The sequence below is a fragment of the Corvus moneduloides genome, chromosome 18 (genome assembly GCF_009650955.1).
Source record: "Corvus moneduloides isolate bCorMon1 chromosome 18, bCorMon1.pri, whole genome shotgun sequence".
In the NCBI taxonomy this organism is placed as follows: Eukaryota; Metazoa; Chordata; class Aves; order Passeriformes; family Corvidae; genus Corvus; species Corvus moneduloides.
The window spans coordinates 11896902-11910271 of record NC_045493.1 but is presented as its reverse complement, the minus strand read 5'-3'; the positions used below and the strand labels follow the sequence as shown (position 1 = coordinate 11910271).

Here is a 13370-nt window from a genome sequence, read left to right as displayed (position 1 = left end):
AAGAAGCTGTAAATCACTGGATTGTTTCTCTAACCACACGGCCACTTGAAAGCAAAGGGGAAACATTCTCAAGAGCAAGATACCAATTTCAGAAGATGTATTTATAAACAGTCAAACCCCGTAGCTAAGGTGAATCGAGTTCCCTTTTCAGAACAAGTGGTCCTGCAGAGTCTTTTAGTTGTTTTCTCTATGCCCAAAGGGAGTCCTCTGCTCTCCAAAGATCACATTATCCACATCTATTTATTTAGAAAACTAAAAGAAGTTGTATTTTCCTTTTCTTTGGCACCAATTGTGAGAATAACGTGCTTCTGCAAATATGCTCTTGTAATGTTATACTTTGAATCCTGCCAGATGTTTCAGAGTTGGATGTTAACTTCAGATCACACAGTAGCTTTCTTTTCCAGTAATGCTGCTCTATTAAATAACCACAATCCACATCCCAGTTACAATTTTCACAGATCTCTGTTATGTTTATCTCGTCATACACATTTCTACTTTGCAAAAGACAACACTGAAGAAAAAAACAAAACAAAACAAACAACTCACAAACAACAGAAAGTTCACTAACAAGTGCTGGAGAAACCAAAGCAGCAGACGATAAAAGTTAACACCACTCCTAAAATTGGCAGTGATGAATCCAGCTGTCAGCTGAGCTCAAGCATCCCTAACATCTCAAAACTAATTCTTCTACCTTCCTACTTCCTCTTACCCAGCTTTTCCTAGTTTTTAAGAAAAAAAGCTAGAGCTCTACCATTTTGTGCCTACTGAAAATAAATGGCTGGATGCAAATTAACTTGCTAAAGCATATTAACGAGGCACATTTCTGACTCACATGGAGGGGTTCTACATTCTGCATGTCAATGTTGCTAATTAACACGATTGAACACTCCTAATGTAATTTAGCACCGCAAGCATTCAAGTGTCAGCTAAATTATTATAAAATAATGCAAAGAAATAAAGAAGGGAGAATAACTAACTAAAGACAGCTGATCTTTTCAGTAGGTGGAATCTGTGTCCCTGCAGTGAAATTGAAATAAGCTGCAATTCCTGCAGGAACTGCTTATGCAATCAGCAGCAATAATGCACATTAAGAAATAATATCATGAAAATCCCTACAGTGGTGTCACAGCCTTGGCTCATCCAACCACTCACACCCTGGAGTAGAAAACTGTGCAACAAAACCCTGAAGAGGAGAATTAAGTGCTACTTCAAACATTAGGAAAACTTGCACCATGGGACTTTCTGTAAATTCAGAGTAACTCCAACCATTAAAACCAGGAAAAGATTGTATATAGTTTTGCCTGTAAAGTCAGACGTGTGTTTTTGTGAGCATGTGTATAGGAAGGGATAAAAAACCAGGCACAAATGTATCATTATACCATGTGAATACTAATTTAAGCCACAATGCCCTTGAGCAGCAAGAGAAAATAGCCTTAGACAAACGGGGGCCTAGGCCAAAAAAGGCAAAACTATTCAATTGCTCTCCTGGTGTCCTGAGGAGGGTTATTTGCAGACACACAGTAGCAGCTGCTTTTCAGATATGGCTGGACAGGCCAAGCCCTCAGAGCAATGTGGTGAGCGCCTGTCAACCTGCACAAACATCTTCAGAGCACCGGGAAGAGCTGCAGAGCTACAGCCAGCCCACATCCACCACATCTGACAACACTGGTAAAGATGCATAACACAAAAAAGAAGCTGTTAAAAGACTAATCTTAAAACTTTCAAGCAACTGGACTGACATACGGCAAAGTTCACAAGCGATTTTCTAACCTACTTCTGAACTGCTCTAAGTTGTTCAAACTCAATATTCACAAGACTTAAAATACTTGGAGAGACCCCTCTAACAGGCTACTGATATTCAACATCAGTATTTCCATGAAAACTACTACTGTTGTTATCAACGGCCTGAACTGCCAGAACCGAAGTGTTAAATTTATTATGACAGTGCAGCTTTATAAATTTCTCAACAATTTAAGATAAGACACATTATTCACTCGCCCTCTCTGACTGAGAAGGCTGTAGTAAAATATTCAAGGCATTTCCAATAGGCAGGAAAACTGCACAGCAAGGTCAATTAGAGAGATATTTTAAACAGCTCTTTGCAAAATAACAACTATGACACTAAGTCATTTATAGTCTTGAATATACTTTCAAGAGCACAACTGAAGCTGAATATAAATAGGAAGTCATCCTATGACAGAGAAGAACCACAGGAAATGTTCAGTGAGCAGTGTACTACAGATCTCATCTACAAATAGAAGGTGTTTTTTCCCTATACTTTTAAAACAGGAAAAAAATTGTCTGTTGTTGTTTTTTTGGAAGGCTTTTTAAAATTCATACAATTCAGTCCACAGAACCAATGAAAGTAATACCCAAGGCTTGAAAGAAATGAGAAAGTGATTATGTATTTGTGTTGCTCAGCACAGAGCTCCTACAGTAAATGACACAATTCCGTAGTCTGACATCTAAAATAACAACTCAGTTGCAGAAATATTTTTATCCATTATTTCAACTGAAGGTTTTAATCCTAAATAGTCACTTGATTTCCACAACAGCTTTGAAGAAATCAAATAAACTGCTTTCAAAACTGCCCAGGTATGTGTTCTGAAACATAACGTAGCCAAATACATAACTACTGATTAAAACATCCCCACTAACTACAGCATTGAGTGCTGCTTGGAGGAGTGAGAGAAGGGTTTGGTTTGAATCATTACAGCTTTACCCACAGAATCCTTTTATTCATGCATTTTAGAATTTTAATGCTGAGCTTCAGCACAGAATAAATGAATCTGTTTAAAAACAACCTGGTCCCCACAGGGGGTTAAAAAAGATAAATATCCATTTTATTTAACTGTACATACTGAAACAGACAATTTACAATTCCCACTCCTTGGTAGAAACTAGAGTGGTACTTTGTTGCAATAGGAATTTAAAGTTTATCTCAGTTGCTTTAAAGAAGTCACAATTTTTCACTGAAAATATGGATAATTTAGTACTTGAAAATACTGGGTTCTTCAGCCACCTAACCAGCAATGTTACCTGCCAAGATTCCCACTGATTACACCCAACACCCCAGCCTTTCTTCTCAGGTTCAAAGCTCCCCAGCCCCCATCTTCCTATTCCCAGTGCTGTGGCAGTGTTATGGGCCAAGTTCCCTCTGTATGAACAGGCACTGACACATATATTTGATTTTTACACAGTCCAACACTGTTTCTCCACAGACTTGTCCCACATCAACTTCACGTACAGAATGTATTAAGCAACCTGAGTCCCAGTTTAATACTTGGCACTGACCAAGTCCTACAGTGAAATGACCAACTCATTACCTGGGTGTTTCATTTGAGCACTGATATCCCTTTGAATACTTTACCAGTTTCCAGCAAAGCAATAAAATTAAATATTTCATTTCAGAATTCTGTCAGACAGTGGTTTGAGACACTCACTGGGAGACCTCTAAAGCCAAAATACAATATTAATGTTGCAGGCTATGGCAGTCTGTGCTTTAAGCAGCCCAGAAAGATGGGCAGAAGTGATGGGACACATTCTATGAGCAATGAAGGTGGAGGGAAAATAACTGCTAAAGTTGTGTGGATTTCAGTCCCTTGTATTTTTAATTACTTCTGGGTACTAACAAAGAACCTTAGACTACAACAGGACCATACTCATCTTTCAAGTCTCAAATTATTAGACTATCTCAATATAGTCTATTGAGATCCATATGCCAGATCTTCTAATCAAAACTGCTGGTGACAGGAGGCTCAGGAAGCAACATAAGTTGTACCTCCAAAAGCCACTATGCTATAGAACAGTCCTCAGAACAAAACTACTGCTTGAAATGTGTACTTTGACCACCAGTACCAGCTCTGTTAACTCTCGACCCCTCACACCACTGGAGACTTACTCAGATTTACAGGCAAGTACACTGTCAAAAGTGAAAAGTTTTGCTTCTTTTTTATGTTAATGTGTTACAAGAACAATTCCTCTTCTTAGCAAAGAAAGTGATATGTTTGCAGAAAGTCCCTCTGTGTGATCACAGCAAATGAAAGTAATTCTTCCTGTAGAAGTCAGAAGGGCTGTTCATATACAATATGTACCTCACACTTTCTTATTTATGTTTATCATTAACCAAAGCCAGTGTCACCCTGGATCTGCTATCAGCAGGTTGGGGGTTGGAACTGGACTTTTGTAATAAAGATTATCAGTACAGCTCCAATTATTCTGTAGTTGAACAGTTTGTGAACACAAACAGCTCCTGAAACTGAGTAAAAGCATCCCCAAACCAATTGCCATAAGCCATCAAATGGAGAGAGGAAAAAAAGTGTCTTAATATATTAACATTCATTGTTGACAAGTTCATGTATTTTGGTTTTTAAGACACTATGGTCTTTCTCCTGCTTTATTAGGACGCTCTAATTTTAGCAGGCTAGAGTAGAAATACTATCAAGTTTAGAAGATATAATCTACCACACTGCTATTAGAACACCTGAGTGAAAATACACGGGGTTTTACCAGCCAAAGGAAAAGAAGTAAGTATTAATTCTTTTGCCAAAACGCATGAAGTGTTAGCAACTGTTTTCTGGTCTAACATGACAGATTACTGGTACAGTTATTTAAACCACTTTTCCTAGTGAGGCATTTAGTCTCTTTAAGAGTCAGTTATTTCAGTCTCCTCTCTTACCCAAAAGTAAGTTTATACTCTAAATTAGAGGATACACCATTGTGAATATTTATTAATAAACTGAAGCAACTGAAGCTTCCTACATGAAGAATTGAAGAACACAGTTTAAGAACTGAAATGAATAGATTCAATCAACAGAACTGAGTGTTTTCTGAGCGTTGAATTGAGTATTGCTGAGGACAGTAATACTTAAAGCTCACACCTGAACAGAATGGTTTGCTTTTATTTAGAGGTAGAGCTGCTGCAGCACAACTGGTTTTTGTATTAAACTTCCTTAACACAAGCTCAGCTTAGCTCCTCTTCTCCCCTTGTACACAGACAATCTCATCTTCTTATTGTGCTTGATTTCCTTCGACCATCAGAAACTTAATTTTTCTTCTGTAGTAACAGGTTTTAAGCATTTAATGCTTCCTGAACAGGGCATAATAAAATAGTACCAGAAATCAGAAGCTCTACAAAACAGGAACATAATTGAGTCCATCTACACTTTCATACAAGGCCAAGACTATCCAAGTGTCAAAATTAGAAGAGTGATTATGAACCATATTTTAAGTCTGAGTTTCCACTCCAAACCAGGAAGGTAAGATTTATTTTCCAATGAGACAGATTACACCAGCAAAGGTCCATCAGTCGTAACCACAGCAGTAAAACAGCACTTGCTTTCACTGACAAGGAGACAGAACAACACATTTAAATTCATTCTTTCCATCAGACAACTTGCATAAAACAGCCTCTATCATCCACCTTCTGCATTCTAGGCAGACCAAAAATATCCACCGAGCTTACTGTGCAGTGTATGCAAAGTGTGAGTATCCTAACCCAGGAACTGTTAAAGGTAGAGGTTAAAAAAAAAAAAGTGAACAACACATATGTATTATATTGTTATCAAGAAAAGCCAAAAGGACAGAAAAAGCTTCGCTTTCTGGGAGCAAAATATCTCCAGGTCAAAACTGAGGGTTGAGAAAAATGGAGATACTGTGTTAAACAGTATGTAAGACTCAAATTTTTCTGAATTTGTTTCTTTATATTCTCTAAACACATACTTGTGTCATTCTCTCTGAAGAGGGCACCAGAACATTGGATAAGATTTGCTGATGGACAGGGACACAGCTTGTAAGCCTGCACTCATTTCTAAACCAAATTTGTCTAGTTTTAGCTTTTAATTAGTGGATCTATTTATACCACTGCCTAGTAGATGGCAAACTCTTGTGATCAGCCTATAAAAATACCTAATAGCAGAAAGAACAGACTGGTAAGTTAAGCCTCAAGGCAAGTCAGGTAGAGAACAACATCATCTTCACACCAAAGCTGAAGTCCTGTTTCCAAGTTATGCTGCATTTGGGTAACAGAAGAACCAAGAGTCAGAATTCTGGAAGTGAAGCAAAGCTCCAAATGCAAGCTTTCTTTAGCCTTAAAAGAAAAAAGCTTCCTTTGTTAGGGTGATACAGTAATAACAGAACATTATCCTGATGTTCAAGCTTTTTGTTCAGAACTATTTGTGCTTATAATAAAACTCACTCAGTATCAGTTCTGTCAGAGTACAGAATATCAGAATATGTTCTCAATTTTCAAGCAACTAAACCAGAATTAGTTTCACTATTTTTACCAAACAGTTTAGTAACTCAGAAGGAAAATGCTACCAGAATTGGGGTAAAAATTGGAAATATGTTTTGCAATATTTCAAATGTGTGTTAAAAGTGACACAAGTAGAGGCTGTGCCCTGAGTTGAACCTCAAATGACGCCAGACGCCAGTGAAGTATGGAACAGAGTTTGGACTGTGTCTGGTTATCCCCAAGCTGCCTCTGATGTGTTGGCCAAAACATTCACTGAAGCTCACAGATTTATGCCCTACTCGTACATGTATTTATCAACCACTGATCTTACTTTCCTGTCTTTTTTGGTTCAAAAGTAGTACTTTAGGAAAAAAAGCAAAATACATGCTTTAAGACTCAAACCCAACAGTTTGCACCCAGTAAGGAAACACCCACCACAACATTTGCAGTCAATTCTTTTTCCCTATCAAGAGAAGCTCTCAGCAGTTTGCTTTAAGACAGCCTCCAGCAGGTCTCTGTTCTGGGCTTAAGCCTTCCTCCATCCTTTTCCTTGTTTTTTCCAATCTCAATACTTTCCCAGAAAAAGTAAACCTGCGTGTCTAGCACTGAGCCTGAAAATCAATCCTAGTTATTAGAAAAGTAACACAGGCACAAGGACCCAGATGTTCTGGAGTAAGATCTGCAACATCCATGTTTTTCAGTTGTACTACCAGGGAGAACCTGGAGTTCCTCACAACCACATGGGACTTTGATGTAACTCACCTCAAGAATCTTCCTTCCTGACCTTCTTCATCCCAAAATTTATCTTTCTTTTATTATAAGGCACCCAAGAGTCCTGAAGTGCTCTGCAGCTGGAATTCAAAGCTTCAGAAAGCAGTTCTTGCCTACTCTGTGCGCCAGGTATAAAACCAAGTTTTCTGGAATATACACTAATTTAATAAGCAACAGCTTCTGGCAACTCTGTGTATATTTTTAACATGTTGAGTACTTACAGATACAGTAACAGATGACAAGAACCATCCTTCAGAAATTCAGGGAAAAGAGGAACTACTGTGCCTGTGCTTTGGTCACTTACTGACTGCAACTATTGAACTTTCATTTATTAAATTACAGAAACTCAGATACACTCTATCTACTCCAGAAAATTTTAGACAGGAAAATACAGCAGAAGTGAACAAAGGTCATTTCTGTTCCCAAATGTGCTTCTATAAAAAAAAGGACATGATTTACAACCAGTTTATCCCAGTTTTTCAGGCTGAACTTGACACAAAACTTTTAAGTAGGGCCATGCTTTTTAAAATTTCTCTTTAAAATTTTAAAATTTCTCTTTAAAATAACCCAGCAAACAAAAACTAAACTAAACCAAAGTGTATCTAATCTAATAAGATTAGTTACAAGTTTAGAGTCTAGCCTCCAATTAACTCCAGCTTTTACAACAGCATGATAATCCATTTAAAGACAGGCAAACTGAAAAGCCATGTGAGGACAGCATCTGGATGTTTGTCAGTTCATCAATTCTAAGAAAAACTCTGCAGCTTAGTAACCATCACACACTACAGCTCTGAGAACCATACCCACCACAGGTGTGCAAGCAAATTTAAGGCACACATCCCAAATCTGTGATCCCAACATCCCTAAGAGCTCCTGTTCATCGTACAGTATCTTTTCTACCATCTCTGCTGAAGTGAACATGGAAAGTCTTCCTAACAACATACAGTTAAGAAATTCGTGCCTGCACGTATCAATAGCAATCTAACAATTCCTACGATAAAGTTATCTCTGTGTCAGACCCACACACAGCTATTTCAAATTTACAAAGCTGTTACAGCATTAAATACAACTATTTTGCAAGGGAAGACTTGTAAAAATTTGTTCAATATTGTTTATCAGCACAGGGGAGAAACCAATCACCTGGTTGTTTATGCCACTCAGTTGAAAGATATTTGCCTGGACACACAAATGTCATTGGCACTTGGCCAGGAATTCCATAGCCAGATATGCATCCCAGCATGAAGGGCTCTGTCACTTCCCTACATGGCCATCTTTTTGCAAACACCATGTCAAAGGCCATCGCAGTCCTCCTGCACTTGAGGCACCAGCATGCACAGAGTCTCTCTCACCTCCAGGTCTTGACACCAGCACTGGGACATGGTGCATTTATTGGCTCTTCTCTACTTGCTCTGTGGCTTTTTTCCATTTGATTACAATTAAAACTTCTGCATTGTCTAGCTACAAGAATTTATTATTTCAGTATCAGAAGCTGTGTTACACTGAAGCACTTATTTCTCTATTAAACATCCACATGACTTACAATCAACTGCAGCTTCAAGAGGGTAATTGAAGTGCATTGTTTGACCCACCAGTTCAAGTGAGTATTTTACCCAGAAAAGCTTCTGCAGTCCAACAAGCCAGACCACCTGTCTTAAAGGACAGCCACAAAACTTGGATGTTTTTTGGGTTTCTACATGAGCATACCTGCTTAAGCTTGTCCTTATTTAAAAAAAAAGAAAATCAATTCTACGTGTGCTGGACTATCAGTCATTGTTCTACAGGCAGATTTTAAAATAATGCAATAGTAACCCTATGATAAAGAGGAGACTATGCTTGTTAAAGGCAGCCTGGTGTCACAGGCACATTGGTTATTCCCAATTCGTTTTTCTCCCTCAGACATAGGCCTTTTAAACACAGTAATTGATTTTATTGGTACTGACAATATACAGCAGGTAAGTAAAAGCCTACACATCCCCCAGATGTTCTCATACAGAATAAAGGCAAAGCTAAATTTGAAGATGAAAACACAATCTGTACCTCTTCTGAAATGGCAATGAATCAAGTAGAAAGTGCTCTGTGCTCTAGATACCTGGCAGAGCATCAAAATCCAGCGCTTCTCCTCAGTGATACCCCAAACCAGTGCAAAACACAGTCATCAGCTCACAATTTTACCAATACTGCCTTAAATTACCAAAAAACACAACCCAAGTGTATCCCCATGATGAAAACTCCTTCCAAAACTACCATTCCATTGCTGACATTTAAAAACAGGATAAGGATTTGGCCAAGACATCTACTGCAGAGTCTGTAATTGATACAGTTCTGTTTGCCTCAAAAGGACACATCAAACACAGCAGAAACACCCCCCTCCCTTGCAGAGCACACAGCTCTGGCCATGCAGAGCAGGAGCAGTGAGGCTCAGTAAGTGATAAAGCATCACAGTTCACCCTCTGTTTCTGCTATCATCACTTTGGATTTGGACGTGTAGCTGAATCATCCTGTGCACAGAACAGGGCCTTGAGACAGGGCTCAGCCAATGTTAAAGTTTCTCAAGAAATGAAAGCTGGGCAGGCAGCCAACACCAACTTCATTCTGAGTGCACATTCTCTTTGCCTGCTAATTAAAACAGGAGGATAGTCAAGTTTAAGGGTATATATTTATCTCCTCTTGAGACAGCTGCCACCTCTAAAATCAACGTGACACTAGTGCAAAGTAAGTTTGATGTACACCCTGAATTGTTCCCAAAGGAACAATCACTCAGTTAACAGTTGATAATGACCTACAAAATCTGAGCATGCAACATTCCTGACACTTAGCAAAAGCCACCTGGTTTTATCTGGGAAGGAACAGTCAAGCCCAGTTTAGAGAAAAAGTTATTACTATGGCATTATTGCCAAAATGATGGAGTTTTAGCTCAAAGTGTATAACCCTTCTGTTTTTGCACTCCTTCCAAACAAAGATACGCCTTTTAGAGGAAAACTAAGATATTAGAAAGCTCTATGCAAAAGTCCAGTCTTTTAAGACTGGCACTTCAAAAGCTTACCCAGGAGTAACAGGGAGCTCTACTCTGCATAGCTTATGTTTTTGAGATCTATGCAGCAAATTGTCACAAGAAGCAATAAAGAATTATGGAAGATGAGAAAGCAGTGAAGTCACGTGCCAGTCATACTTGCTGAGAGGACAGAAGACATTTGTGAAAAGAAGTTCAAAGGCACTGCTACTACAAGTCTAAGAGCTGGAGGAACACATTCAGATGAAATAACAGAGCATGACCAAAAAAATCTCTGCGCTCCCAAACCCAAGGAAACCGAAGACATTTAAAAACCAGGAACAAACATCTATTTTGTGATGAAAAACCAGATGAGTTTTAAGACACTCTGAAAGCAGACATTAGAAAACAAAATTTTAAATTCGTGACAAGTGTTAAAATCACAACTCCAATTAAAATGCTCTGCTTTTAGACCTACCAATTAAACTAAGTGGCAATTTGAAAAACAATCCCCTCCGTAGAAATGCACATTTAAGGTAATTACAGATGAACAGGAACAAGATTGTTCTTAAGTGAAGCATATACTTAGGAGTCTTTGAAAACTCCCCCCAGGGCCTCAAATCATTAAGACAAAGCCCCACAACAATTTTACATTAATATGCTAATGCATGTATAAGTGGGTCTTACCTGCCACTTCCACAATATCACCTGGGACAATGTCTCTTGCTTTAATCCTCTGGACACTTTTTCGGTCTTGTCGATACACTTTACCCATTTCTGGTTCATACTCTTTAAGAGCTTCAATAGCATTTTCAGCATTTCTTTCCTAAAGGACAGCAAAAATGAGTAATTCTGAAAGCCCTCAAGGAAAAATAAGCCAGTCAGATCCGATTTTTCAAAAGCATTATCATATGAATGCTGCCAACTCAGCTCTGCTGTGTTTCTTCATACAGAACATTTTGTGTCCCCTCCCCTTAAGAGGTTGATGACTGGAAATCATTAGAGTGTACTTCAGGTGTTTGGAGGCCTTTAGAACACAGAAATTGTTTATTTAAACCCCCGCAGCATTTTCCAACAAGAATATCCACTGTGTTGTTGCAGGGAGGCCACACAAAGAGTTCCATGTCACATATGGATGCTTTTTGACCTTAAGAAAAGCACTAAGCAGAATTAAGAATCATGAATGTAGGTTTTGGCTGTACTTTGGCTGGAGCAGCTTACACTCAGCCTGGAGTGGACTAGCACTGCTGAATTTCGTTTACTGACATAAATCAAGGATCAAGTTATGATGAAGCCAACTTACTACTACTTGTTTCAGCAAATCAAGTCATGCTGAAGTGAAATTAAAGCATACACTAGAAACTTCCCCAGAATCTCTAAACAATTTACAAACTTGGATGAATCTCCACATATGAAAACCTTTTGATTTCCACTAAAACAACAGCTTTCCCGTCTCAGCTGCAGTCCTCTCACTAAGCACTGGCAGAGACTGGTATCAGTGTTGTGATGCCACCTGGATAAAGAACAACTGTAGAAACCAGCAGCTTATCAGTGCTCCTTCTCCAGCTCTTGGAGAAGGAACTTATTTTCCATTTCCCTGCCTATTGACAAGAACAAACGTCATCTAGCCCTGATAATTATAGATAATGGTAGAGTGCACATAGTTTCTAGAACATCTGCCCTTCAAATATACATCAGGCTTTCCAGATAATAAAAAATTCCTCCTGCATGTCAAAGCAGAAACAAAACCATCAGAAATTCAAATGTTGAGGAACTCAGCAGTTCCATGTAACAGTGCAGCTGAAAAATGAGCTTTTTAAAAATTACCAAAACTACCTTGAGGAACTAAAATTTAAATGGCACAGCTCAGGGTCTGGCAGTGCAGATACCAGCACAAACCCATAAAGCTTTAAGTAATACCAGCCTCATACTCCACCAGGTAAATTAATTCTGCTCCTCAGCACTGTTAACACCAATACTACTTTTCTATGGACTAACTGTGAGCCCCTGTGAGGCAAAACCTTAAAATCCCACAAAAGGAAGGTTACTTCAACAGAATCTCTCCTTCAAAAAGGAGAAGTAAAAATTCAGCATGATAACCCAGGTGGCCAAGAAGGCCAACGGCACCTGGCTTGTAGCAGAAATAGTGTAGCCAGTAAGATCAGAGCAGCACCCATCCCCTGTGCTGGGCATTGCTGAGGCACCTCCAGGTCTGGGGGCAGTTTTGGGCCCCTCATGACAAGAAGGACATGGAGGGGCTGGAGCATGACCAGGAAAGGGAACAGAGCTGGAGAAGGGTCTGGAGCACCAGGAGCACCTGAGGGAGCTGGGGGTGGGGGGGGAGGGGAGGCTCAGCCCGGAAAAAAGGAGGCTCAGGGAGGACCTTGTCACTCTCTAGAAAAAGAAAAGAATAAACACCCAAGTTGCACCAGGGTAGATTTAGAATGGATATTAGCAATAATTTCTGCACAGAAATGGTTGTGAAGCATCCAAACAGGCTGCTCAGGAAAGTGGATGAATCACCATGCCTGCAGGTATCTAAAAGATGTACATGTGGCCCTCAGAGACATGGTTTCTTGGTGGCCTTGCCAGTGCTGGGTAAATGGTGTGACTTGATCTTAAAGATCATTTCCACCCTCAACAAAGTCTGTGATTCAGCTCATTCAGCCAGCTCAGCGTGCTAGACTGAGTCTTTTTGCTCCCAGTTTGCCTGAAGTTATGGTAGCCAGACTATCCTGCAGGCACTGAAGCACTGGCAGGTGGCTCCTGGGGAAAAGTGCACGTGAGAGGAAAGGTTGAGAGCGGCAGAGCCGTGGCCGTGACTCAGTGCTCACATCTGGTACCTGTAGGAACAGATACATTTATGGGTGGAGACTGTGTACTGTGACTGATTTTCCATGCCCATTAGAACAAAGGAATGAGTCACTTCATCTGTGCAGCAACTCTGTTTCACAATGAAGTTCCATGCATGTCAAAATACACAGAGGTATATTCTTTGCATACTATCACATCTGAAAAAAAAAACCCTGATTATTTCCTACAAAAGGGAAACAACTACACAAGAAAAATCCTCAAACTATACAGACAGCTTTACCTTCCATTTCATGCTTAAAATTAGTACCTGCAGAACTGCAACTCAAGAGTTTCAAGTTAAGCATTAACTCTTGCACAATTACTTTATGGAGACTTGAATATAAAATGTCATTTCAGGGGGCAATGCTGTCACCCCTTGACCAACGTCTCTTCCCTCCACACCTGCTCCAGCAGGTTGACCAGCAAGCTGGGTACTGCTAAAAACTGGGTTTTGAAGAATACTCTTCAGCTAGCTCACACGGGATAGCACAAAGCAGAGCACAGGAATGTGCAGCAATGCCACTC

The 13370-nt window shown here is 39.5% G+C and overlaps 1 protein-coding gene across 2 annotated transcripts in view; it reads right to left on the bottom strand.

The window, feature by feature from the left end:
- ATP2A2 (ATPase sarcoplasmic/endoplasmic reticulum Ca2+ transporting 2) overlaps positions 1 to 13370 on the bottom strand; it is a 43980-nt gene that overhangs the window by 20953 nt on the left and 9657 nt on the right. For both annotated transcript variants that reach the window (XR_004243626.1, XM_032127768.1), the window contains exon 5: positions 10680 to 10818. Coding sequence is in view for 1 of the 2 variants with exons in the window: in XM_032127768.1 (XP_031983659.1) it covers positions 10680 to 10818 (139 nt within the window). In the remaining variant the exon portion in view is untranslated. The remainder of the gene's footprint in view (positions 1 to 10679; positions 10819 to 13370) is intronic.